The sequence below is a fragment of the Leiobunum rupestre genome, chromosome 1, assembly GCF_980474605.1.
Source record: "Leiobunum rupestre chromosome 1, qqLeiRupe1.1.hap1, whole genome shotgun sequence".
NCBI classification, from domain to species: domain Eukaryota; kingdom Metazoa; phylum Arthropoda; class Arachnida; order Opiliones; family Sclerosomatidae; genus Leiobunum; species Leiobunum rupestre.
Window position 1 is genome coordinate 63792197 of NC_143384.1, and position 24969 is coordinate 63817165.

The 24969-nt window shown below is 39.2% G+C and overlaps 1 protein-coding gene and 21 non-coding genes across 22 annotated transcripts; 21 read left to right on the plus strand and 1 right to left on the minus strand.

The window, feature by feature from the left end:
* Nucleotides 1-1062: 1062 nt before the first annotated feature.
* Nucleotides 1063-1135, plus strand: TRNAK-CUU (transfer RNA lysine (anticodon CUU)). The gene has a single exon. It is a non-coding gene; the product is annotated as a tRNA-Lys (tRNA).
* A 956-nt stretch (nucleotides 1136-2091) lies between these two features.
* Nucleotides 2092-2164, plus strand: TRNAQ-CUG (transfer RNA glutamine (anticodon CUG)). Its single transcript has one exon. It is a non-coding gene; the product is annotated as a tRNA-Gln (tRNA).
* An 875-nt stretch (nucleotides 2165-3039) lies between these two features.
* TRNAK-CUU (transfer RNA lysine (anticodon CUU)) lies at nucleotides 3040-3112 on the plus strand. Its single transcript has one exon. It is a non-coding gene; the product is annotated as a tRNA-Lys (tRNA).
* Nucleotides 3113-3987: 875 nt separating this feature from the next.
* TRNAK-CUU (transfer RNA lysine (anticodon CUU)) lies at nucleotides 3988-4060 on the plus strand. Its single transcript has one exon. It is a non-coding gene; the product is annotated as a tRNA-Lys (tRNA).
* An 875-nt stretch (nucleotides 4061-4935) lies between these two features.
* Nucleotides 4936-5008, plus strand: TRNAK-CUU (transfer RNA lysine (anticodon CUU)). The gene has a single exon. It is a non-coding gene; the product is annotated as a tRNA-Lys (tRNA).
* An 875-nt stretch (nucleotides 5009-5883) lies between these two features.
* TRNAK-CUU (transfer RNA lysine (anticodon CUU)) lies at nucleotides 5884-5956 on the plus strand. Its single transcript has one exon. It is a non-coding gene; the product is annotated as a tRNA-Lys (tRNA).
* An 875-nt stretch (nucleotides 5957-6831) lies between these two features.
* On the plus strand, nucleotides 6832-6904 carry TRNAK-CUU (transfer RNA lysine (anticodon CUU)). The gene has a single exon. It is a non-coding gene; the product is annotated as a tRNA-Lys (tRNA).
* Nucleotides 6905-7779: 875 nt separating this feature from the next.
* Nucleotides 7780-7852, plus strand: TRNAK-CUU (transfer RNA lysine (anticodon CUU)). The gene has a single exon. It is a non-coding gene; the product is annotated as a tRNA-Lys (tRNA).
* Nucleotides 7853-8727: 875 nt separating this feature from the next.
* On the plus strand, nucleotides 8728-8800 carry TRNAK-CUU (transfer RNA lysine (anticodon CUU)). The gene has a single exon. It is a non-coding gene; the product is annotated as a tRNA-Lys (tRNA).
* An 875-nt stretch (nucleotides 8801-9675) lies between these two features.
* On the plus strand, nucleotides 9676-9748 carry TRNAK-CUU (transfer RNA lysine (anticodon CUU)). The gene has a single exon. It is a non-coding gene; the product is annotated as a tRNA-Lys (tRNA).
* An 875-nt stretch (nucleotides 9749-10623) lies between these two features.
* Nucleotides 10624-10696, plus strand: TRNAK-CUU (transfer RNA lysine (anticodon CUU)). Its single transcript has one exon. It is a non-coding gene; the product is annotated as a tRNA-Lys (tRNA).
* An 875-nt stretch (nucleotides 10697-11571) lies between these two features.
* Nucleotides 11572-11644, plus strand: TRNAK-CUU (transfer RNA lysine (anticodon CUU)). Its single transcript has one exon. It is a non-coding gene; the product is annotated as a tRNA-Lys (tRNA).
* An 875-nt stretch (nucleotides 11645-12519) lies between these two features.
* TRNAK-CUU (transfer RNA lysine (anticodon CUU)) lies at nucleotides 12520-12592 on the plus strand. Its single transcript has one exon. It is a non-coding gene; the product is annotated as a tRNA-Lys (tRNA).
* Nucleotides 12593-13468: 876 nt separating this feature from the next.
* TRNAK-CUU (transfer RNA lysine (anticodon CUU)) lies at nucleotides 13469-13541 on the plus strand. The gene has a single exon. It is a non-coding gene; the product is annotated as a tRNA-Lys (tRNA).
* Nucleotides 13542-14417: 876 nt separating this feature from the next.
* TRNAK-CUU (transfer RNA lysine (anticodon CUU)) lies at nucleotides 14418-14490 on the plus strand. Its single transcript has one exon. It is a non-coding gene; the product is annotated as a tRNA-Lys (tRNA).
* An 875-nt stretch (nucleotides 14491-15365) lies between these two features.
* TRNAK-CUU (transfer RNA lysine (anticodon CUU)) lies at nucleotides 15366-15438 on the plus strand. Its single transcript has one exon. It is a non-coding gene; the product is annotated as a tRNA-Lys (tRNA).
* An 875-nt stretch (nucleotides 15439-16313) lies between these two features.
* On the plus strand, nucleotides 16314-16386 carry TRNAK-CUU (transfer RNA lysine (anticodon CUU)). Its single transcript has one exon. It is a non-coding gene; the product is annotated as a tRNA-Lys (tRNA).
* An 877-nt stretch (nucleotides 16387-17263) lies between these two features.
* Nucleotides 17264-17336, plus strand: TRNAK-CUU (transfer RNA lysine (anticodon CUU)). Its single transcript has one exon. It is a non-coding gene; the product is annotated as a tRNA-Lys (tRNA).
* An 877-nt stretch (nucleotides 17337-18213) lies between these two features.
* On the plus strand, nucleotides 18214-18286 carry TRNAK-CUU (transfer RNA lysine (anticodon CUU)). The gene has a single exon. It is a non-coding gene; the product is annotated as a tRNA-Lys (tRNA).
* An 875-nt stretch (nucleotides 18287-19161) lies between these two features.
* TRNAK-CUU (transfer RNA lysine (anticodon CUU)) lies at nucleotides 19162-19234 on the plus strand. The gene has a single exon. It is a non-coding gene; the product is annotated as a tRNA-Lys (tRNA).
* An 875-nt stretch (nucleotides 19235-20109) lies between these two features.
* TRNAK-CUU (transfer RNA lysine (anticodon CUU)) lies at nucleotides 20110-20182 on the plus strand. The gene has a single exon. It is a non-coding gene; the product is annotated as a tRNA-Lys (tRNA).
* Nucleotides 20183-20882: 700 nt separating this feature from the next.
* LOC149964593 (death-associated inhibitor of apoptosis 2-like) lies at nucleotides 20883-21735 on the minus strand. Its single transcript, XM_090170897.1, has 2 exons — nucleotides 21516-21735; nucleotides 20883-21331 (listed from the first exon to the last, which is right to left on the minus strand). Exon 2 carries the CDS (start codon nucleotides 21321-21323, stop codon nucleotides 20946-20948), a length of 378 nt encoding a protein of 125 aa, XP_090027023.1. The 5' UTR covers nucleotides 21324-21331; nucleotides 21516-21735; the 3' UTR covers nucleotides 20883-20945.
* Nucleotides 21736-24969: the final 3234 nt, after the last annotated feature.

Sequence of the window (24969 nt, forward strand, 5' to 3'; positions counted from 1 at the left end):
GTTATGACGTTACGCTTTTGCCCGCTGAGGGTCGCCCGTGTAGCTCAGTCGGTAGAGCGTAAGGCTTTTAACCTAACAGTCCTGGGTTCGAGCCCCAGTTCGGGTGCTTAACCTTTTACGGGAAGTTAAGAAACGTTCGACGGATGTGGTTAGGGAGATATTCAAGACCTTGAAAAAAAGCGGAAGTTATTTATTTCCCAATCCAAATATTGAACTACTTACGTCTGTTCGCCAGGCGTTGTTTAAAATGACATATAGTCAGAGTCCTTGTCGTTGTTACTCGTTGCCCATACTGGAATTTAAATAAAAAATGTTGTATAAAAATCTTTTAATTTTTTTTCTATTGCATAGAAACTGTTTTTCATGTTTTCAAAAATTTGAATCGAAACTGACTTTCTTGGGTGGTCTGATAATTAAAACCGCACTTAAAGGCCAACCAATGACGGTTTCCCACGGGAAATTTTGTGTGCTGCATTAAGACCTTAGCCAGTTCCTACGTCGTTATAAAACCTTGTTCAGTTTGGGCTCTCCGAGTGCCCCATACTGACGGCAAAATTCACGCGGTAGTTATATCTCCACAGCCCGATGATCGTCAGAGTCTCCACCCTCATAAAATCCTCTAATTTATGCTTCTAAGACGCTCGATAACTAATGGACGCCTCAATTCCTAGTCAGCGCCAGTTGCCAAGGTGGAAACTTTCAATCATAATGACGTTCCTTTTTTAACATATGAATAAAAAGGGCTTTTAATATATTAACAGAAGAAAATGAATAAAAAGAAATTATCCGCAATTTTCAAGAAGATGAGCGCTGAAAGAGCCAGGATAGCTTAGTCGGTAAAGCTTGAGGGTTTTAACCTAAAGAGCCTCTGTTGAAGCAAGAAGATGAGCGCTGGAAGAGCCAGGATAGCTTAGTCGGTAAAGCTTGAGGGTTTTAACCTAAAGAGCCTCTGTTGAAGCCACAGTTTAAGAGGGAAGCCTGTTTGAAGAAAACTAAAATTTTTAAATTTCGTTGTCGGTTTGATTGAATGTTGTGACGTTACGATTTTGCCCGCTGAGGGTCGCCCGTGTAGCTCAGTCGGTAGAGCGTTAGGCTCTTAACCTAACGGGCCTGGGTTCGAGCCCCAGTTCGGGTGCTTAACCTTTTGCGGAAAGTTAAGAAACGTTCGACGGATGTGGTTTGCGATAAATTCGTGACCTTGAAAAAAAGCGGAAATTATTTATTTCCAAATCCAAATATTGAACTATTTACGTCTGTTCGCCAGGCGTTGTTTAAAATGACATATAGTCAGAGTCCTTTTCGTTGTTACTCGTTGCCCATACTGGAATTTAAATAAAGAATGTTGTATAAAAATCTTTTAATTTTTTTTCTATTGCATAGAAACTGTTTTTCATGTTTTCAAAAATTTGAATCGAAACTGACTTTCTTGGGTGGTCTGATAATTAAAACCGCACTTAAAGGCCAACCAATGACGGTTTCCCACGGGAAATTTTGTGTGCTGCATTAAGACCTTAGCCAGTTCTTACGTCGTTATAAAACCTTGTTCAGTTTGGGCTCTCCGAGTGCCCCATACTGACGACCAAATTCACGCGGTAGTTATATCTCCACAGCCCGATGATCGTCAGAGTCTCCACCGTCATAAAATCCTCTAATTTATGCTTCCAAGACGCTCGATAACTAATGGACGCCTCAATTCCTAGTCAGCGCCAGTTGCCAAGGTGGAAACTTTCAATCATAATGACGTTCCTTTTTTAACATATGAATAAAAAGGGCTTTTAATATATTAACAGAAGAAAATGAATAAAAAGAAATTATCCGCAATTTTCAAGAAGATGAGCGCTGAAAGAGCCAGGATTGCTTAGTCGGTAAAGCTTGAGGGTTTTAACCTAAAGAGCCTCTGTTGAAGCAAGAAGATGAGCGCTGGAAGAGCCAGGATAGCTTAGTCGGTAAAGCTTGAGGGTTTTAACCTAAAGAGCCTCTGTTGAAGCCACAGTTTAAGAGGGAAGCCTGTTTGAAGAAAACTAAAATTTTTAAATTTCGTTCTCGGTTTTATTGAATGTTGTGACGTTACGATTTTGCCCGCTGAGGGTCGCCCGTGTAGCTCAGTCGGTAGAGCGTTAGGCTCTGAACCTAACGGTCCTGGGTTCGAGCCCCAGTTCGGGTGCTTAACCTTTTGCGGGAAGTTAAGAAACGTTCGACGGATGTGGTTTGCGATAAATTCGTGACCTTGAAAAAAAGCGGAAGTTATTTATTTCCAAATCCAAATATTGAACTACTTACGTCTGTTCGTCAGGCGTTGTTTTAAATGACTTATAGTCAGAGTCCTTTTCGTTGTTACTCGTAGCCCATACTGGAATTTAAATAAAAAATGTTGTATAAAAATCTTTTAATTTTTTTTCTATTGCATAGAAACTGTTTTTCATGTTTTAAAAAAAATGAATAGAAACTGACTTTCTTGGGTGGTCTGATAATTAAAACCGCACTTAAAGGCCAACCAATGACGGTTTCCCACGGGAAATTTTGTGTGCTGCATTAAGACCTTAGCCAGTTCTTACGTCGTTATAAAACCTTGTTCAGTTTGGGCTCTCCGAGTGCCCCATACTGACGGCAAAATTCACGCGGTAGTTATATCTCCACAGCCCGATGATCGTCAGAGTCTCCACCCTCATAAAATCCTCTAATTTATGCTTCCAAGACGCTGGATAACTAATGGACGCCTCAATTCCTAGTCAGCGCCAGTTGCCAAGGTGGAAACTTTCAATCATAATGACGTTTCTTTTTTAACATATGAATAAAAAGGGCTTTTAATATATTAACAGAAGAAAATGAATAAAAAGAAATTATCCGCAATTTTCAAAAAGATGAATGCTGGAAGAGCCAGGATAGCTTAGTCGGTAAAGCTTGAGGGTTTTAACCTAAAGAGCCTCTGTTGAAGCCACAGTTTAAGAGGGAAGCCTGTTTGAAGAAAACAAAAATTTTTCAATTTCGTTCTCGGTTTTATTGAATGTTGTGACGTTACGATTTTGCCCGCTGAGGGTCGCCCGTGTAGCTCAGTCGGTAGAGCGTTAGGCTCTTAACCTAACGGTCCTGGGTTGGAGCCTCAGTTCGGGTGCTTAACCTTTTGCGGGAAGTTAAGAAACGTTCGACGGATGTGGTTTGCGATAAATTCGTGACCTTGAAAAAAAGCGGAAGTTATTTATTTCCAAATCCAAATATTGAACTACTTACGTCTGTTCGTCAGGCGTTGTTTTAAATGACTTATAGTCAGAGTCCTTTTCGTTGTTACTCGTAGCCCATACTGGAATTTAAATAAAAAATGTTGTATAAAAATCTTTTAATTTTTTTTCTATTGCATAGAAACTTTTTTTCATGTTTTAAAAAAAATGAATAGAAACTGACTTTCTTGGGTGGTCTGATAATTAAAACCGCACTTAAAAGCCAACCAATGACGGTTTCCCACGGGAAATTTTGTGTGCTGCATTAAGACCTTAGCCAGTTCTTACGTCGTTATAAAACCTTGTTCAGTTTGGGCTCTCCGAGTGCCCCATACTGACGGCAAAATTCACGCGGTAGTTATATCTCCACAGCCCAATGATCGTCAGAGTCTCCACCCTCATAAAATCCTCTAATTTATGCTTCCAAGACGCTGGATAACTAATGGACGCCTCAATTCCTAGTCAGCGCCAGTTGCCAAGGTGGAAACTTTCAATCATAATGACGTTTCTTTTTTAACATATGAATAAAAAGGGCTTTTAATATATTAACAGAAGAAAATGAATAAAAAGAAATTATCCGCAATTTTCAAGAAGATGAGCGCTGGAAGAGCCAGGATAGCTTAGTCGGTAAAGCTTGAGGGTTTTAACCTAAAGAGCCTCTGTTGAAGCCACAGTTTAAGAGGGAAGCCTGTTTGAAGAAAACTAAAATTTTTAAATTTCGTTCTCGGTTTTATTGAATGTTGTGACGTTACGATTTTGCCCGCTGAGGGTCGCCCGTGTAGCTCAGTCGGTAGAGCGTTAGGCTCTTAACCTAACGGTCCTGGGTTGGAGCCTCAGTTCGGGTGCTTTACCTTTTGCGGGAAGTTAAGAAACGTTCGACGGATGTGGTTTGCGATAAATTCGTGACCTTGAAAAAAAGCGGAAGTTATTTATTTCCAAATCCAAATATTGAACTACTTACGTCTGTTCGTCAGGCGTTGTTTTAAATGACTTATAGTCAGAGTCCTTTTCGTTGTTACTCGTAGCCCATACTGGAATTTAAATAAAAAATGTTGTATAAAAATCTTTTAATTTTTTTTCTATTGCATAGAAACTGTTTTTCATGTTTTAAAAAAAATGAATAGAAACTGACTTTCTTGGGTGGTCTGATAATTAAAACCGCACTTAAAGGCCAACCAATGACGGTTTCCCACGGGAAATTTTGTGTGCTGCATTAAGACCTTAGCCAGTTCTTACGTCGTTATAAAACCTTGTTCAGTTTGGGCTCTCCGAGTGCCCCATACTGACGGCAAAATTCACGCGGTAGTTATATCTCCACAGCCCGATGATCGTCAGAGTCTCCACCCTCATAAAATCCTCTAATTTATGCTTCCAAGACGCTGGATAACTAATGGACGCCTCAATTCCTAGTCAGCGCCAGTTGCCAAGGTGGAAACTTTCAATCATAATGACGTTTCTTTTTTAACATATGAATAAAAAGGGCTTTTAATATATTAACAGAAGAAAATGAATAAAAAGAAATTATCCGCAATTTTCAAGAAGATGAGCGCTGGAAGAGCCAGGATAGCTTAGTCGGTAAAGCTTGAGGGTTTTAACCTAAAGAGCCCCTGTTGAAGCCACAGTTTAAGAGGGAAGCCTGTTTGAAGAAAACTAAAATTTTTAAATTTCGTTCTCGGTTTTATTGAATGTTGTGACGTTACGATTTTGCCCGCTGAGGGTCGCCCGTGTAGCTCAGTCGGTAGAGCGTTAGGCTCTTAACCTAACGGTCCTGGGTTGGAGCCTCAGTTCGGGTGCTTAACCTTTTGCGGGAAGTTAAGAAACGTTCGACGGATGTGGTTTGCGATAAATTCGTGACCTTGAAAAAAAGCGGAAGTTATTTATTTCCAAATCCAAATATTGAACTACTTACGTCTGTTCGTCAGGCGTTGTTTTAAATGACTTATAGTCAGAGTCCTTTTCGTTGTTACTCGTAGCCCATACTGGAATTTAAATAAAAAATGTTGTATAAAAATCTTTTAATTTTTTTTCTATTGCATAGAAACTTTTTTTCATGTTTTAAAAAAAATGAATAGAAACTGACTTTCTTGGGTGGTCTGATAATTAAAACCGCACTTAAAAGCCAACCAATGACGGTTTCCCACGGGAAATTTTGTGTGCTGCATTAAGACCTTAGCCAGTTCTTACGTCGTTATAAAACCTTGTTCAGTTTGGGCTCTCCGAGTGCCCCATACTGACGGCAAAATTCACGCGGTAGTTATATCTCCACAGCCCGATGATCGTCAGAGTCTCCACCCTCATAAAATCCTCTAACTTATGCTTCCAAGACGCTGGATAACTAATGGACGCCTCAATTCCTACTCAGCGCCAGTTGCCAAGGTGGAAACTTTCAATCATAATGACGTTTCTTTTTTAACATATGAATAAAAAGGGCTTTTAATATATTAACAGAAGAAAATGAATAAAAAGAAATTATCCGCAATTTTCAAGAAGATGAGCGCTGGAAGAGCCAGGATAGCTTAGTCGGTAAAGCTTGAGGGTTTTAACCTAAAGAGCCTCTGTTGAAGCCACAGTTTAAGAGGGAAGCCTGTTTGAAGAAAACTAAAATTTTTAAATTTCGTTCTCGGTTTTATTGAATGTTGTGACGTTACGATTTTGCCCGCTGAGGGTCGCCCGTGTAGCTCAGTCGGTAGAGCGTTAGGCTCTTAACCTAACGGTCCTGGGTTGGAGCCTCAGTTCGGGTGCTTAACCTTTTGCGGGAAGTTAAGAAACGTTCGACGGATGTGGTTTGCGATAAATTCGTGACCTTGAAAAAAAGCGGAAGTTATTTATTTCCAAATCCAAATATTGAACTACTTACGTCTGTTCGTCAGGCGTTGTTTTAAATGACTTATAGTCAGAGTCCTTTTCGTTGTTACTCGTAGCCCATACTGGAATTTAAATAAAAAATGTTGTATAAAAATCTTTTAATTTTTTTTCTATTGCATAGAAACTGTTTTTCATGTTTTAAAAAAAATGAATAGAAACTGACTTTCTTGGGTGGTCTGATAATTAAAACCGCACTTAAAGGCCAACCAATGACGGTTTCCCACGGGAAATTTTGTGTGCTGCATTAAGACCTTAGCCAGTTCTTACGTCGTTATAAAACCTTGTTCAGTTTGGGCTCTCCGAGTGCCCCATACTGACGGCAAAATTCACGCGGTAGTTATATCTCCACAGCCCGATGATCGTCAGAGTCTCCACCCTCATAAAATCCTCTAATTTATGCTTCCAAGACGCTGGATAACTAATGGACGCCTCAATTCCTAGTCAGCGCCAGTTGCCAAGGTGGAAACTTTCAATCATAATGACGTTTCTTTTTTAACATATGAATAAAAAGGGCTTTTAATATATTAACAGAAGAAAATGAATAAAAAGAAATTATCCGCAATTTTCAAGAAGATGAGCGCTGGAAGAGCCAGGATAGCTTAGTCGGTAAAGCTTAAGGGTTTTAACCTAAAGAGCCTCTGTTGAAGCCACAGTTTAAGAGGGAAGCCTGTTTGAAGAAAACTAAAATTTTTAAATTTCGTTCTCGGTTTTATTGAATGTTGTGACGTTACGATTTTGCCCGCTGAGGGTCGCCCGTGTAGCTCAGTCGGTAGAGCGTTAGGCTCTTAACCTAACGGTCCTGGGTTGGAGCCTCAGTTCGGGTGCTTAACCTTTTGCGGGAAGTTAAGAAACGTTCGACGGATGTGGTTTGCGATAAATTCGTGACCTTGAAAAAAAGCGGAAGTTATTTATTTCCAAATCCAAATATTGAACTACTTACGTCTGTTCGTCAGGCGTTGTTTTAAATGACTTATAGTCAGAGTCCTTTTCGTTGTTACTCGTAGCCCATACTGGAATTTAAATAAAAAATGTTGTATAAAAATCTTTTAATTTTTTTTCTATTGCATAGAAACTGTTTTTCATGTTTTAAAAAAAATGAATAGAAACTGACTTTCTTGGGTGGTCTGATAATTAAAACCGCACTTAAAGGCCAACCAATGACGGTTTCCCACGGGAAATTTTGTGTGCTGCATTAAGACCTTAGCCAGTTCTTACGTCGTTATAAAACCTTGTTCAGTTTGGGCTCTCCGAGTGCCCCATACTGACGGCAAAATTCACGCGGTAGTTATATCTCCACAGCCCGATGATCGTCAGAGTCTCCACCCTCATAAAATCCTCTAATTTATGCTTCCAAGACGCTGGATAACTAATGGACGCCTCAATTCCTAGTCAGCGCCAGTTGCCAAGGTGGAAACTTTCAATCATAATGACGTTTCTTTTTTAACATATGAATAAAAAGGGCTTTTAATATATTAACAGAAGAAAATGAATAAAAAGAAATTATCCGCAATTTTCAAGAAGATGAGCGCTGGAAGAGCCAGGATAGCTTAGTCGGTAAAGCTTGAGGGTTTTAACCTAAAGAGCCTCTGTTGAAGCCACAGTTTAAGAGGGAAGCCTGTTTGAAGAAAACTAAAATTTTTAAATTTCGTTCTCGGTTTTATTGAATGTTGTGACGTTACGATTTTGCCCGCTGAGGGTCGCCCGTGTAGCTCAGTCGGTAGAGCGTTAGGCTCTTAACCTAACGGTCCTGGGTTGGAGCCTCAGTTCGGGTGCTTAACCTTTTGCGGGAAGTTAAGAAACGTTCGACGGATGTGGTTTGCGATAAATTCGTGACCTTGAAAAAAAGCGGAAGTTATTTATTTCCAAATCCAAATATTGAACTACTTACGTCTGTTCGTCAGGCGTTGTTTTAAATGACTTATAGTCAGAGTCCTTTTCGTTGTTACTCGTAGCCCATACTGGAATTTAAATAAAAAATGTTGTATAAAAATCTTTTAATTTTTTTTCTATTGCATAGAAACTGTTTTTCATGTTTTAAAAAAAATGAATAGAAACTGACTTTCTTGGGTGGTCTGATAATTAAAACCGCACTTAAAGGCCAACCAATGACGGTTTCCCACGGGAAATTTTGTGTGCTGCATTAAGACCTTAGCCAGTTCTTACGTCGTTATAAAACCTTGTTCAGTTTGGGCTCTCCGAGTGCCCCATACTGACGGCAAAATTCACGCGGTAGTTATATCTCCACAGCCCGATGATCGTCAGAGTCTCCACCCTCATAAAATCCTCTAATTTATGCTTCCAAGACGCTGGATAACTAATGGACGCCTCAATTCCTAGTCAGCGCCAGTTGCCAAGGTGGAAACTTTCAATCATAATGACGTTTCTTTTTTAACATATGAATAAAAAGGGCTTTTAATATATTAACAGAAGAAAATGAATAAAAAGAAATTATCCGCAATTTTCAAGAAGATGAGCGCTGGAAGAGCCAGGATAGCTTAGTCGGTAAAGCTTGAGGGTTTTAACCTAAAGAGCCTCTGTTGAAGCCACAGTTTAAGAGGGAAGCCTGTTTGAAGAAAACTAAAATTTTTAAATTTCGTTCTCGGTTTTATTGAATGTTGTGACGTTACGATTTTGCCCGCTGAGGGTCGCCCGTGTAGCTCAGTCGGTAGAGCGTTAGGCTCTTAACCTAACGGTCCTGGGTTGGAGCCTCAGTTCGGGTGCTTAACCTTTTGCGGGAAGTTAAGAAACGTTCGACGGATGTGGTTTGCGATAAATTCGTGACCTTGAAAAAAAGCGTAAGTTATTTATTTCCAAATCCAAATATTGAACTACTTACGTCTGTTCGTCAGGCGTTGTTTTAAATGACTTATAGTCAGAGTCCTTTTCGTTGTTACTCGTAGCCCATACTGGAATTTAAATAAAAAATGTTGTATAAAAATCTTTTAATTTTTTTTCTATTGCATAGAAACTTTTTTTCATGTTTTAAAAAAAATGAATAGAAACTGACTTTCTTGGGTGGTCTGATAATTAAAACCGCACTTAAAAGCCAACCAATGACGGTTTCCCACGGGAAATTTTGTGTGCTGCATTAAGACCTTAGCCAGTTCTTACGTCGTTATAAAACCTTGTTCAGTTTGGGCTCTCCGAGTGCCCCATACTGACGGCAAAATTCACGCGGTAGTTATATCTCCACAGCCCGATGATCGTCAGAGTCTCCACCCTCATAAAATCCTCTAATTTATGCTTCCAAGACGCTGGATAACTAATGGACGCCTCAATTCCTAGTCAGCGCCAGTTGCCAAGGTGGAAACTTTCAATCATAATGACGTTTCTTTTTTAACATATGAATAAAAAGGGCTTTTAATATATTAACAGAAGAAAATGAATAAAAAGAAATTATCCGCAATTTTCAAGAAGATGAGCGCTGGAAGAGCCAGGATAGCTTAGTCGGTAAAGCTTGAGGGTTTTAACCTAAAGAGCCTCTGTTGAAGCCACAGTTTAAGAGGGAAGCCTGTTTGAAGAAAACTAAAATTTTTAAATTTCGTTCTCGGTTTTATTGAATGTTGTGACGTTACGATTTTGCCCGCTGAGGGTCGCCCGTGTAGCTCAGTCGGTAGAGCGTTAGGCTCTTAACCTAACGGTCCTGGGTTGGAGCCTCAGTTCGGGTGCTTAACCTTTTGCGGGAAGTTAAGAAACGTTCGACGGATGTGGTTTGCGATAAATTCGTGACCTTGAAAAAAAGCGGAAGTTATTTATTTCCAAATCCAAATATTGAACTACTTACGTCTGTTCGTCAGGCGTTGTTTTAAATGACTTATAGTCAGAGTCCTTTTCGTTGTTACTCGTAGCCCATACTGGAATTTAAATAAAAAATGTTGTATAAAAATCTTTTAATTTTTTTTCTATTGCATAGAAACTTTTTTTCATGTTTTAAAAAAAATGAATAGAAACTGACTTTCTTGGGTGGTCTGATAATTAAAACCGCACTTAAAAGCCAACCAATGACGGTTTCCCACGGGAAATTTTGTGTGCTGCATTAAGACCTTAGCCAGTTCTTACGTCGTTATAAAACCTTGTTCAGTTTGGGCTCTCCGAGTGCCCCATACTGACGGCAAAATTCACGCGGTAGTTATATCTCCACAGCCCGATGATCGTCAGAGTCTCCACCCTCATAAAATCCTCTAATTTATGCTTCCAAGACGCTGGATAACTAATGGACGCCTCAATTCCTAGTCAGCGCCAGTTGCCAAGGTGGAAACTTTCAATCATAATGACGTTTCTTTTTTAACATATGAATAAAAAGGGCTTTTAATATATTAACAGAAGAAAATGAATAAAAAGAAATTATCCGCAATTTTCAAGAAGATGAGCGCTGGAAGAGCCAGGATAGCTTAGTCGGTAAAGCTTGAGGGTTTTAACCTAAAGAGCCTCTGTTGAAGCCACAGTTTAAGAGGGAAGCCTGTTTGAAGAAAACTAAAATTTTTAAATTTCGTTCTCGGTTTTATTGAATGTTGTGACGTTACGATTTTGCCCGCTGAGGGTCGCCCGTGTAGCTCAGTTGGTAGAGCGTTAGGCTCTTAACCTAACGGTCCTGGGTTGGAGCCTCAGTTCGGGTGCTTAACCTTTTGCGGGAAGTTAAGAAACGTTCGACGGATGTGGTTTGCGATAAATTCGTGACCTTGAAAAAAAGCGGAAGTTATTTATTTCCAAATCCAAATATTGAACTACTTACGTCTGTTCGTCAGGCGTTGTTTTAAATGACTTATAGTCAGAGTCCTTTTCGTTGTTACTCGTAGCCCATACTGGAATTTAAATAAAAAATGTTGTATAAAAATCTTTTAATTTTTTTTCTATTGCATAGAATCTTTTTTTCATGTTTTAAAAAAAATGAATAGAAACTGACTTTCTTGGGTGGTCTGATAATTAAAACCGCACTTAAAAGCCAACCAATGACGGTTTCCCACGGGAAATTTTGTGTGCTGCATTAAGACCTTAGCCAGTTCTTACGTCGTTATAAAACCTTGTTCAGTTTGGGCTCTCCGAGTGCCCCATACTGACGGCAAAATTCACGCGGTAGTTATATCTCCACAGCCCGATGATCGTCAGAGTCTCCACCCTCATAAAATCCTCTAATTTATGCTTCCAAGACGCTGGATAACTAATGGACGCCTCAATTCCTAGTCAGCGCCAGTTGCCAAGGTGGAAACTTTCAATCATAATGACGTTTCTTTTTTAACATATGAATAAAAAGGGCTTTTAATATATTAACAGAAGAAAATGAATAAAAAGAAATTATCCGCAATTTTCAAGAAGATGAGCGCTGGAAGAGCCAGGATAGCTTAGTCGGTAAAGCTTGAGGGTTTTAACCTAAAGAGCCTCTGTTGAAGCCACAGTTTAAGAGGGAAGCCTGTTTGAAGAAAACTAAAATTTTTAAATTTCGTTCTCGGTTTTATTGAATGTTGTGACGTTACGATTTTGCCCGCTGAGGGTCGCCCGTGTAGCTCAGTCGGTAGAGCGTTAGGCTCTTAACCTAACGGTCCTGGGTTGGAGCCTCAGTTCGGGTGCTTAACCTTTTGCGGGAAGTTAAGAAACGTTCGACGGATGTGGTTTGCGATAAATTCGTGACCTTGAAAAAAAGCGGAAGTTATTTATTTCCAAATCCAAATATTGAACTACTTACGTCTGTTCGTCAGGCGTTGTTTTAAATGACTTATAGTCAGAGTCCTTTTCGTTGTTACTCGTAGCCCATACTGGAATTTAAATAAAAAATGTTGTATAAAAATCTTTTAATTTTTTTTCTATTGCATAGAAACTTTTTTTCATGTTTTAAAAAAAATGAATAGAAACTGACTTTCTTGGGTGGTCTGATAATTAAAACCGCACTTAAAAGCCAACCAATGACGGTTTCCCACGGGAAATTTTGTGTGCTGCATTAAGACCTTAGCCAGTTCTTACGTCGTTATAAAACCTTGTTCAGTTTGGGCTCTCCGAGTGCCCCATACTGACGGCAAAATTCACGCGGTAGTTATATCTCCACAGCCCGATGATCGTCAGAGTCTCCACCCTCATAAAATCCTCTAATTTATGCTTCCAAGACGCTGGATAACTAATGGACGCCTCAATTCCTAGTCAGCGCCAGTTGCCAAGGTGGAAACTTTCAATCATAATGACGTTTCTTTTTTAACATATGAATAAAAAGGGCTTTTAATATATTAACAGAAGAAAATGAATAAAAAGAAATTATCCGCAATTTTCAAGAAGATGAGCGCTGGAAGAGCCAGGATAGCTTAGTCGGTAAAGCTTGAGGGTTTTAACCTAAAGAGCCTCTGTTGAAGCCACAGTTTAAGAGGGAAGCCTGTTTGAAGAAAACTAAAATTTTTAAATTTCGTTCTCGGTTTTATTGAATGTTGTGACGTTACGATTTTGCCCGCTGAGGGTCGCCCGTGTAGCTCAGTCGGTAGAGCGTTAGGCTCTTAACCTAACGGTCCTGGGTTGGAGCCTCAGTTCGGGTGCTTAACCTTTTGCGGGAAGTTAAGAAACGTTCGACGGATGTGGTTTGCGATAAATTCGTGACCTTGAAAAAAAGCGGAAGTTATTTATTTCCAAATCCAAATATTGAACTACTTACGTCTGTTCGTCAGGCGTTGTTTTAAATGACTTATAGTCAGAGTCCTTTTCGTTGTTACTCGTAGCCCATACTGGAATTTAAATAAAAAATGTTGTATAAAAATCTTTTAATTTTTTTTCTATTGCATAGAATCTTTTTTTCATGTTTTAAAAAAAAATGAATAGAAACTGACTTTATTGGGTGGTCTGATAATTAAAACCGCACTTAAAAGCCAACCAATGACGGTTTCCCACGGGAAATTTTGTGTGCTGCATTAAGACCTTAGCCAGTTCTTACGTCGTTATAAAACCTTGTTCAGTTTGGGCTCTCCGAGTGCCCCATACTGACGGCAAAATTCACGCGGTAGTTATATCTCCACAGCCCGATGATCGTCAGAGTCTCCACCCTCATAAAATCCTCTAATTTATGCTTCCAAGACGCTGGATAACTAATGGACGCCTCAATTCCTAGTCAGCGCCAGTTGCCAAGGTGGAAACTTTCAATCATAATGACGTTTCTTTTTTAACATATGAATAAAAAGGGCTTTTAATATATTAACAGAAGAAAATGAATAAAAAGAAATTATCCGCAATTTTCAAGAAGATGAGCGCTGGAAGAGCCAGGATAGCTTAGTCGGTAAAGCTTGAGGGTTTTAACCTAAAGATTCTCTGTTGAAGCCACAGTTTAAGAGGGAAGCCTGTTTGAAGAAAACTAAAATTTTTAAATTTCGTTCTCGGTTTTATTGAATGTTGTGACGTTACGATTTTGCCCGCTGAGGGTCGCCCGTGTAGCTCAGTCGGTAGAGCGTTAGGCTCTTAACCTAACGGTCCTGGGTTGGAGCCTCAGTTCGGGTGCTTAACCTTTTGCGGGAAGTTAAGAAACGTTCGACGGATGTGGTTTGCGATAAATTCGTGACCTTGAAAAAAAGCGGAAGTTATTTATTTCCAAATCCAAATATTGAACTACTTACGTCTGTTCGTCAGGCGTTGTTTTAAATGACTTATAGTCAGAGTCCTTTTCGTTGTTACTCGTAGCCCATACTGGAATTTAAATAAAAAATGTTGTATAAAAATCTTTTAATTTTTTTTCTATTGCATAGAATCTTTTTTTCATGTTTTAAAAAAAAATGAATAGAAACTGACTTTCTTGGGTGGTCTGATAATTAAAACCGCACTTAAAAGCCAACCAATGACGGTTTCCCACGGGAAATTTTGTGTGCTGCATTAAGACCTTAGCCAGTTCTTACGTCGTTATAAAACCTTGTTCAGTTTGGGCTCTCCGAGTGCCCCATACTGACGGCAAAATTCACGCGGTAGTTATATCTCCACAGCCCGATGATCGTCAGAGTCTCCACCCTCATAAAATCCTCTAATTTATGCTTCCAAGACGCTGGATAACTAATGGACGCCTCAATTCCTAGTCAGCGCCAGTTGCCAAGGTGGAAACTTTCAATCATAATGACGTTTCTTTTTTAACATATGAATAAAAAGGGCTTTTAATATATTAACAGAAGAAAATGAATAAAAAGAAATTATCCGCAATTTTCAAGAAGATGAGCGCTGGAAGAGCCAGGATAGCTTAGTCGGTAAAGCTTGAGGGTTTTAACCTAAAGATTCTCTGTTGAAGCCACAGTTTAAGAGGGAAGCCTGTTTGAAGAAAACTAAAATTTTTAAATTTCGTTCTCGGTTTTATTGAATGTTGTGACGTTACGATTTTGCCCGCTGAGGGTCGCCCGTGTAGCTCAGTCGGTAGAGCGTTAGGCTCTTAACCTAACGGTCCTGGGTTGGAGCCTCAGTTCGGGTGCTTAACCTTTTGCGGGAAGTTAAGAAACGTTCGACGGATGTGGTTTGCGATAAATTCGTGACCTTGAAAAAAAGCGGAAGTTATTTATTTCCAAATCCAAATATTGAACTACTTACGTCTGTTCGTCAGGCGTTGTTTTAAATGACTTATAGTCAGAGTCCTTTTCGTTGTTACTCGTAGCCCATACTGGAATTTAAATAAAAAATGTTGTATAAAAATCTTTTAATTTTTTTTCTATTGCATAGAAACTTTTTTTCATGTTTTAAAAAAAATGAATAGAAACTGACTTTCTTGGGTGGTCTGATAATTAAAACCGCACTTAAAAGCCAACCAATGACGGTTTCCCACGGGAAATTTTGTGTGCTGCATTAAGACCTTAGCCAGTTCTTACGTCGTTATAAAACCTTGTTCAGTTTGGGCTCTCCGAGTGCCCCATACTGACGGCAAAATACACGCGGTAGTTATATCTCCACAGCCCGATGATCGTCAGAGTCTCCACCCTCATAAAATCCTCTAATTTATGCTTCCAAGACGCTGGATAACTAATGGACGCCTCAATTCCTAGTCAGCGCCAGTTGCCAAGGTGGAAACTTTCAATCATAATGACGTTTCTTTTTTAACATATGAATAAAAAGGGCTTTTAATATATTAACAGAAGAAAATGAATAAAAAGAAATTATCCGCAATTTTCAAGAAGATGAGCGCTGGAAGAGCCAGGATAGCTTAGTCGGTAAAGCTTGAGGGTTTTAACCTAAAGAGCCTCTGTTGAAGCCACAGTTTAAGAGGGAAGCCTGTTTGAAGAAAACTAAAATTTTTAAATTTCGTTCTCGGTTTTATTGAATGTTGTGACGTTACGATTTTGCCCGCTGAGGGTCGCCCGTGTAGCTCAGTCGGTAGAGCGTTAGGCTCTTAACCTAACGGTCCTGGGTTGGAGCCTCAGTTCGGGTGCTTAACCTTTTGCGGGAAGTTAAGAAACGTTCGACGGATGTGGTTTGCGATAAATTCGTGACCTTGAAAAAAAGCGGAAGTTATTTATTTCCAAATCCAAATATTGAACTACTTACGTCTGTTCGTCAGGCGTTGTTTTAAATGACTTATAGTCAGAGTCCTTTTCGTTGTTACTCGTAGCCCATACTGGAATTTAAATAAAAAATGTTGTATAAAAATCTTTTAATTTTTTTTCTATTGCATAGAAACTTTTTTTCATGTTTTAAAAAAAATGAATAGAAACTGACTTTCTTGGGTGGTCTGATAAATAAAACCGCACTTAAAAGCCAACCAATGACGGTTTCCCACGGGAAATTTTGTGTGCTGCATTAAGACCTTAGCCAGTTCTTACGTCGTTATAAAACCTTGTTCAGTTTGGGCTCTCCGAGTGCCCCATACTGACGGCAAAATTCACGCGGTAGTTATATCTCCACAGCCCGATGATCGTCAGAGTCTCCACCCTCATAAAATCCTCTAATTTATGCTTCCAAGACGCTGGATAACTAATGGACGCCTCAATTCCTAGTCAGCGCCAGTTGCCAAGGTGGAAACTTTCAATCATAATGACGTTTCTTTTTTAACATATGAATAAAAAGGGCTTTTAATATATTAACAGAAGAAAATGAATAAAAAGAAATTATCCGCAATTTTCAAGAAGATGAGCGCTGGAAGAGCCAGGATAGCTTAGTCGGTAAAGCTTGAGGGTTTTAACCTAAAGAGCCTCTGTTGAAGCCACAGTTTAAGAGGGAAGCCTGTTTGAAGAAAACTAAAATTTTTAAATTTCGTTCTCGGTTTTATTGAATGTTGTGACGTTACGATTTTGCCCGCTGAGGGTCGCCCGTGTAGCTCAGTCGGTAGAGCGTTAGGCTCTTAACCTAACGGTCCTGGGTTGGAGCCTCAGTTCGGGTGCTTAACCTTTTGCGGGAAGTTAAGAAACGTTCGACGGATGTGGTTTGCGATAAATTCGTGACCTTGAAAAAAAGCGGAAGTTATTTATTTCCAAATCCAAATATTGAACTACTTACGTCTGTTCGTCAGGCGTTGTTTTAAATGACTTATAGTCAGAGTCCTTTTCGTTGTTACTCGTAGCCCATACTGGAATTTAAATAAAAAATGTTGTATAAAAATCTTTTAATTTTTTTTCTATTGCATAGAAACTTTTTTTCATGTTTTAAAAAAAATGAATAGAAACTGACTTTCTTGGGTGGTCTGATAATTAAAACCGCACTTAAAAGCCAACCAATGACGGTTTCCCACGGGAAATTTTTTGTGTGCTGCATTAAGACCTTAGCCAGTTCTTACGTCGTTATAAAACCTTGTTCAGTTTGGGCTCTCCGAGTGCCCCATACTGACGGCAAAATTCACGCGGTAGTTATATCTCCACAGCCCGATGATCGTCAGAGTCTCCACCCTCATAAAATCCTCTAATTTATGCTTCCAAGACGCTGGATAACTAATGGACGCCTCAATTCCTAGTCAGCGCCAGTTGCCAAGGTGGAAACTTTCAATCATAATGACGTTTCTTTTTTAACATATGAATAAAAAGGGCTTTTAATATATTAACAGAAGAAAATGAATAAAAAGAAATTATCCGCAATTTTCAAGAAGATGAGCGCTGGAAGAGCCAGGATAGCTTAGTCGGTAAAGCTTGAGGGTTTTAACCTAAAGAGCCTCTGTTGAAGCCACAGTTTAAGAGGGAAGCCTGTTTGAAGAAAACTAAAATTTTTAAATTTCGTTCTCGGTTTTATTGAATGTTGTGACGTTACGATTTTGCCCGCTGAGGGTCGCCCGTGTAGCTCAGTCGGTAGAGCGTTAGGCTCTTAACCTAACGATCCTGGGTTGGAGCCTCAGTTCGGGTGCTTAACCTTTTGCGGGAAGTTAAGAAACGTTCGACGGATGTGGTTTGCGATAAATTCGTGACCTTGAAAAAAAGCGGAAGTTATTTATTTCCAAATCCAAATATTGAACTACTTACGTCTGTTCGCCAGGCGTTGTTTAAAATGACTTATAGTCAGAGTCCTTTTCGTTGTTACTCGTAGCCCATACTGGAATTTAAATAAAAAATGTTGTATAAAAATCTTTTAATTTTTTTTCTATTGCATAGAAACTGTTTTTCATGTTTTAAAAAAAATGAATAGAAACTGACTTTCTTGGGTGGTCTGATAATTAAAACCGCACTTAAAAGCCAACCAATGACGGTTTCCCACGGGAAATTTTTTGTGTGCTGCATTAAGACCTTAGCCAGTTCTTACGTCGTTATAAAACCTTGTTCAGTTTGGGCTCTCCGAGTGCCCCATACTGACGGCAAAATTCACGCGGTAGTTATATCTCCACAGCCCGATGATCGTCAGAGTCTCCACCCTCATAAAATCCTCTAATTTATGCTTCCAAGACGCTGGATAACTAATGGACGCCTCAATTCCTAGTCAGCGCCAGTTGCCAAGGTGGAAACTTTCAATCATAATGACGTTTCTTTTTTAACATATGAATAAAAAGGGCTTTTAATATATTAACAGAAGAAAATGAATAAAAAGAAATTATCCGCAATTTTCAAGAAGATGAGCGCTGGAAGAGCCAGGATAGCTTAGTCGGTAAAGCTTGAGGGTTTTAACCTAAAGAGCCTCTGTTGAAGCCACAGTTTAAGAGGGAAGCCTGTTTGAAGAAAACTAAAATTTTTAAATTTCGTTCTCGGTTTTATTGAATGTTGTGACGTTACGATTTTGCCCGCTGAGGGTCGCCCGTGTAGCTCAGTCGGTAGAGCGTTAGGCTCTTAACCTAACGATCCTGGGTTGGAGCCTCAGTTCGGGTGCTTAACCTTTTGCGGGAAGTTAAGAAACGTTCGACGGATGTGGTTTGCGATAAATTCGTGACCTTGAAAAAAAGCGGAAGTTATTTATTTCCAAATCCAAATATTGAACTACTTACGTCTGTTCGCCAGGCGTTGTTTAAAATGACTTATAGTCAGAGTCCTTTTCGTTGTTACTCGTAGCCCATACTGGAATTTAAATAAAAAATGTTGTATAAAAATCTTTTAATTTTTTTTCTATTGCATAGAAACTGTTTTTCATGTTTTAAAAAAAATGAATAGAAACTGACTTTCTTGGGTGGTCTGATAATTAAAACCGCACTTAAAGGCCAACCAATGACGGTTTCCCACGGGAAATTTTGTGTGCTGCATTAAGACCTTAGCCAGTTCTTACGTCGTTATAAAACCTTGTTCAGTTTGGGCTCTCCGAGTGCCCCATACTGACGGCAAAATTCACGCGGTAGTTATATCTCCACAGCCCGATGATCGTCAGAGTCTCCACCCTCATAAAATCCTCTAATTTATGCTTCCAAGACGCTGGATAACTAATGGACGCCTCAATTCCTAGTCAGCGCCAGTTGCCAAGGTGGAAACTTTCAATCATAATGACGTTTCTTTTTTAACATATGAATAAAAAGGGCTTTTAATATATTAACAGAAGAAAATGAATAAAAAGAAATTATCCGCAATTTTCAAGAAGATGAGCGCTGGAAGAGCCAGGATAGCTTAGTCGGTAAAGCTTGAGGGTTTTAACCTAAAGAGCCTCTGTTGAAGCCACAGTTTAAGAGGGAAGCCTGTTTGAAGAAAACTAAAATTTTTAAATTTCGTTCTCGGTTTTATTGAATGTTGTGACGTTACGATTTTGCCCGCTGAGGGTCGCCCGTGTAGCTCAGTCGGTAGAGCGTTAGGCTCTTAACCTAACGATCCTGGGTTGGAGCCTCAGTTCGGGTGCTTAACCTTTTGCGGGAAGTTAAGAAACGTTCGACGGATGTGGTTTGCGATAAATTCGTGACCTTGAAAAAAAGCGGAAGTTATTTATTTCCAAATCCAAATATTGAACTACTTACGTCTGTTCGCCAGGCGTTGTTTAAAATGACTTATAGTCAGAGTCCTTTTCGTTGTTACTCGTAGCCCATACTGGAATTTAAATAAAAAATGTTGTATAAAAATCTTTTAATTTTTTTTCTATTGCATAGAAACTGTTTTTCATGTTTTAAAAAAAATGAATAGAAACTGACTTTCTTGGGTGGTCTGATAATTAAAACCGCACTTAAAGGCCAACCAATGACGGTTTCCCACGGGAAATTTTGTGTGCTGCATTAAGACCTTAGCCAGTTCTTACGTCGTTATAAAACCTTGTTCAGTTTGGGCTCTCCGAGTGCCCCATACTGACGGCAAAATTCACGCGGTAGTTATATCTCCACAGCCCGATGATCGTCAGAGTCTCCACCCTCATAAAATCCTCTAATTTATGCTTCCAAGACGCTGGATAACTAATGGACGCCTCAATTCCTAGTCAGCGCCAGTTGCCAAGGTGGAAACTTTCAATCATAATGACGTTTCTTTTTTAACATATGAATAAAAAGGGCTTTTAATATATTAACAGAAGAAAATGAATAAAAAGAAATTATCCGCAATTTTCAAGAAGATGAGCGCTGGAAGAGCCAGGATAGCTTAGTCGGTAAAGCTTGAGGGTTTTAACCTAAAGAGCCTCTGTTGAAGCCACAGTTTAAGAGGGAAGCCTGTTTGAAGAAAACTAAAAATTTTAAATTTCGTTCTCGGTTTTATTGAATGTTGTGACGTTACGATTTTGCCCGCTGAGGGTCGCCCGTGTAGCTCAGTCGGTAGAGCGTTAGGCTCTTAACCTAACGGTCCTGGGTTGGAGCCTCAGTTCGGGTGCTTAACCTTTTGCGGGAAGTTAAGAAACGTTCGACGGATGTGGTTTGCGATAAATTCGTGACCTTGAAAAAAAGCGGAAGTTATTTATTTCCAAATCCAAATATTGAACTACTTACGTCTGTTCGCCAGGCGTTGTTTAAAATGACTTATAGTCAGAGTCCTTTTCGTTGTTACTCGTAGCCCATACTGGAATTTAAAAGAGAGAAGGGTGTCTATCCGGTGAATGAGAATTTCATTCTCAATCACCGGATAGACACAAAGAGCTTGGCTCCCGCCGTTCACCCGCGCCTCTCCCGTTCCTCCCCCACCCGCGCCCCCATCTCAATCACCAGAATTTCTATTCACCAGATTCTCCCGTTCACGGGTTGCTTTCCCCCACCCCCCATTCACTGGATACTTTATCTCTCGTTCACCAGCTCCTTTCCCCCATTGCTTTCACCCCTTCTAATCACCAGTTGCTTTCCCCCATCCCCATTCTCCAAAATTAGTTTTCCTCGCGCGGATATCTGGAGATTAGATTTTTTACCCGTTTGCTTATCGCTTCAGAACCCCTTAATTTTCTAATCTCTAGGTAATAAAAACAAGTTATTTACATTTAATTTTTTATTTTAGAACTTTGTTTTACATGTTAGTAGGTACTATCAGATATTCCATTAGATGGTTATCTTGTACATTACACAATTAAAACAAATTAAAGTAGTTAAGTTTACAGGCATTTAAATGGGGTGAAACGATCTCCTGCAACTTAATTTAATTAAAAGTTCTAACTCACGTATTTGTAGTGTTTAGCAACAGTATCGTCTGACATACAGTCACAAACGTCTTCTTCTGGTACAGGTGAGATGTATTTGTCAGTGACCGTAGTTGCTTTTGGCGTCGGGGGAATGTCCCATTCTAGCGAAAGGTACTTTTTTTCCGATGGTGAATTATCCCTAGCCGGACAGTTTGGAAAGAATCTAGCATGTTCAAGTTCTGGTACGTCTCCTGATTCCCATCCTTCTAATACGCCGTGGCACTTGTAACATCGTACTTCATCGCCCCGCTGAATAAAGTAGAATCCAGCCTTCGCTAGTTGTTCCTTAGTAACGTGCGGATTTCTCCAGTGACGAAACGTTTCAAGTCGATACGCTTCGATGTCCATACTGTAAACTGATAGTTTCTATAAGCTATTGTCAACATTCTTAAGCCTAATTGGTTAAGCCTAAATTTCAATAAATGTTTTTCTATTTATTTTGGTTAGACTCTATGACTATTTGACTAGAATCTAAGTCTATTTACTTCAATTTAAACAAGGCCTAATTTCCCTCTACAGTAAAATAATAAAGTCACTTACTTTTACGGAAATCCTGAAGCCTTTGCCAGTAAATAGAGTCGAGAAGGCTGGGGAACGGAGCGCGAAAATCTACGTGTCTCTTCTCGATGAGGTCCAGGAACTAAAAGAACGTTGAGTCGTATATCTAGAGATCAAATAACACTCGAAACTTCAAGTAAATCCTGATTTCTCATTGGCTGAAACCAATTGACGTCACGGGAGAATGTAAAATGTAACCAAAAATAGAGGTTACTGCTCATCGGTTAGCGGAGAATGTAAAATGTAACCAAAAATAGAGGTTACTGCTCATCGGTTAGCGATAAAAAATTCGTCACGTGTTAAATTAGGCAAATTAGAATAGCTGAAAATACATTGCGCTTACTTCGCACTAATTTACTTCTGATACAACTTTGATAAAAATTAATCCTGTTTCGGGGCTGTAGCTTGGCTCCCTCTGTTCCCCCCGTTCCTCCTCCACCCGCGCCTCTTCCCCCATCTCAATCACCAGAATTTCTAATCACCAGATTCTCCCGTTCACGGGTTGCTTTCCCCCATACCCCCATTCACTGGATACTTTATCTCTCGTTCACCAGCTCCTTTCCCCCCATTGCTTTCACCCCTTCTAATCACCAGTTGCTTTCCCCCATCCCCATTCTCCAGAATTTGTTTTGCTCGCGCAGATATCTGGAGAATAGATTTTTACCCGTTTGCTTATCGCTTCAGAACTCCTTAATTTCTAATCTCTAGGCAATAATAACAAGTTATTTTCAATTTAATTAATTTTTTATTTTATTTTAGAACTTTGTTTACATGTTAGTAGGTACTATCAGATATTCCATTAGATGGTTATCTTGTGCATTACACAATGAAAACAAATTAAAGTAGCTAAGTTTACAGGTTAATTGATTATCTACGAGTAAATTAGTAAAATCTTGTAGTACTTCCGAGGGTGATTTAAAACAGCCAAAATAAGATTTTACTTGATGGTACGAATTAAATTGATCAGGGTACAAAAATAAACCCTCGAAAGGTTTTCCATATAATAATTCGTGAATTTTTTTAAGGTTTTTAACAATAGCTAAGTACATGCATTCGATAACATTTTTATGTTCGTTTAAAAGATTTATTTGAAACCGAATAAAATCAATTTTTTTTTGGAACTCACCGATTTCGCGAGCTCCCAGATCCAGAACATGACCGTAGGCAGAGTTCAATTTGATGTTGTTGGTAGTGGCGACGACGGATACGTTGTTGTCGTGATAGTCGATGATGTTGTGGGTTAGAGACGATGCTCCGGTTTGCGTAGCGGCGAAAAGCTCTCCCCAAAGAGAGAGTAGATTGGTGAAAGCTTCGGAGGTCAGGAACAGAATATTTTCGTTCGATTTTTTGAAGAAGAGAACTTGTAATTTTGATCCGTCGAAACCAAAAGAAATGTAGACTGATCCTCCTAACGTGATTTTTATGTTGATACGTCTTTCTTGGCCCCTGCGTTTGGATACGGTATGCGTCTCGGCTATAGAAAATGAAAATGTTAAGCCTTTGTCTATTGAAATAGTAATAGTATTAATAAAATAATGCTTACCAATAGATCGTTTTTCCATGTTTACGGTAGATGAGGATGCACTTCTTTTCAGTTCAGCGTCTCAGAGAGAAATGACGCAGTTCCTATCTTGTTGAGATTAATTCATCACGTGATCTAAACTTCAAATAACCCTCAAATTCTATCGGCTCTCTCTCTCTCTCTCTCTCTGAGATAACAGTTCTAGACACTCGAAATTAAACCGTCCCGTGCTCGAAACTGCCTCTAATTATTCCCATTGACGTCACATATTAATCCACTTGGAAGAAGAAAAAAACCCATTGTAGTTTCCTCTCGAGAGCTTGTGATGCAATCATATCCTAGAAAACAATACAATTAATAGAAATTAACATAAAATTAGTATACTTTTAATACCATTTTGTGAACTACAGTGAAAAAAGTTACAATTTTACGGTAGAAACGTTTTCAAAATACCACAAAATGAACTCAAATAAGAAAATTGTAATTAAAATAATCACTACGGCTATAATTTTAGAAGGTTGTTTCAGGACGGTGATTATGGCAGATGTTTGTACTTCAGTGTCCATATCGGAAATGAAGTTAAATGGAATATTTTGCGGAAATAAGTATAAATTTTAGCATAACCCTAATATATTCTCGAGAACTGAACAAGTTCTTTGGGAATAAGAGATAAGCTTACTATCTTCCCCTAGGCACTATATAAGGGGGGGGGCCTGAACCGGGGGAACGTCACTCTATTGTTGTTCTTTGTGCGTCTAGTACCAGGATTTTTGAAGCGCGCTCTCTCTCTCTACGTAAGTTTATTTTGATTTTTTTATATCGTAATTTTTTGAATAAGGTTTAAGTAAATCGGCATTAAAATGAAAGGTGTACAATACCCAGAAATTAATTTAGTTGATACCCCGGAAATGATTATAATCGACTCCCCTGAATTGATTGATATAACTGATAACGAGCTCCCGGAAGTACCCATAGTAACTTTACCCAATTCTCCAGAAATGGAAATAATAGATTTAACTGATACCCAAGACCCTACCCTTTCCTTAACTACAGTAACTGATTCGCAATTGGAACGTTTAAAAGAAATGACAATGGTACGAGATTATCTTAGAGAATATCAACTAACCCATCAAATCTGTTCGCCCCCTATCGATAATTTACCTTCACCCCTTTTAAGACCTAGTTCTATTCCACCTGACGAAGTACGTTTTTCGCCCTCGTATACGCCTATGGATGCTCCCTCACCCTTTCTAGAATCAGATGACACATGTCACTCTTTATCTTTGGAAGATAATTTTATCATGTCGTCCCTCAGTACGGACAGCATTCAGCGCTTAGCTGAGAACGTACAATTTTCATTTGTACGCTAGTACTCGAAGGGAGATAACCATGCAATTTATTCATCCGTTTAATTGCGTAACGGCAGGCCCGAGTCAGAGTGGCAAAAGCTATTTAATTGAATCTATAATTAATCACGAAGAAGAAATGTTTGTTCCGGGTTTCAAAGAAATACATTGGTATTACGGAGAATGACAAGCTCTATACGATAAAATGAAGCGCAGGGTAGTTTTTAAAGAAGGATTGCCTGTTTTATCTGATTATGACGGAAAAGATCCTATATTATTAGTTATCGACGACCAGATGAGCGAGAGTAAAGGTCAAATTGGTGATTTATTCGTGAAAGGGACCCATCACCGTTCTCTAAGCGTTATTTTTATTACACAGAACTTATTCCATCAATCAAAAGATAGCAGATCCATATCCCTGAATTCGCATTACATAATTTTATTGAAAAGTCCCCGAGACCGTCAGCAAGTGGCTTATCTCGCTAGACAAATGTTCCCTGATAAGTGGCGTTTTGTAGTTGACGCTTACGAAGACGCGACTTCGAGACCTCACGGTTACCTAGTATTC

Excerpts from the sequence above, each read along its gene's own strand:
- LOC149964593 (XM_090170897.1), bottom strand. The coding sequence starts at position 21,323 with ATGGACATCGAAGCGTATCGACTTGAAACGTTTCGTCACTGGAGAAAT.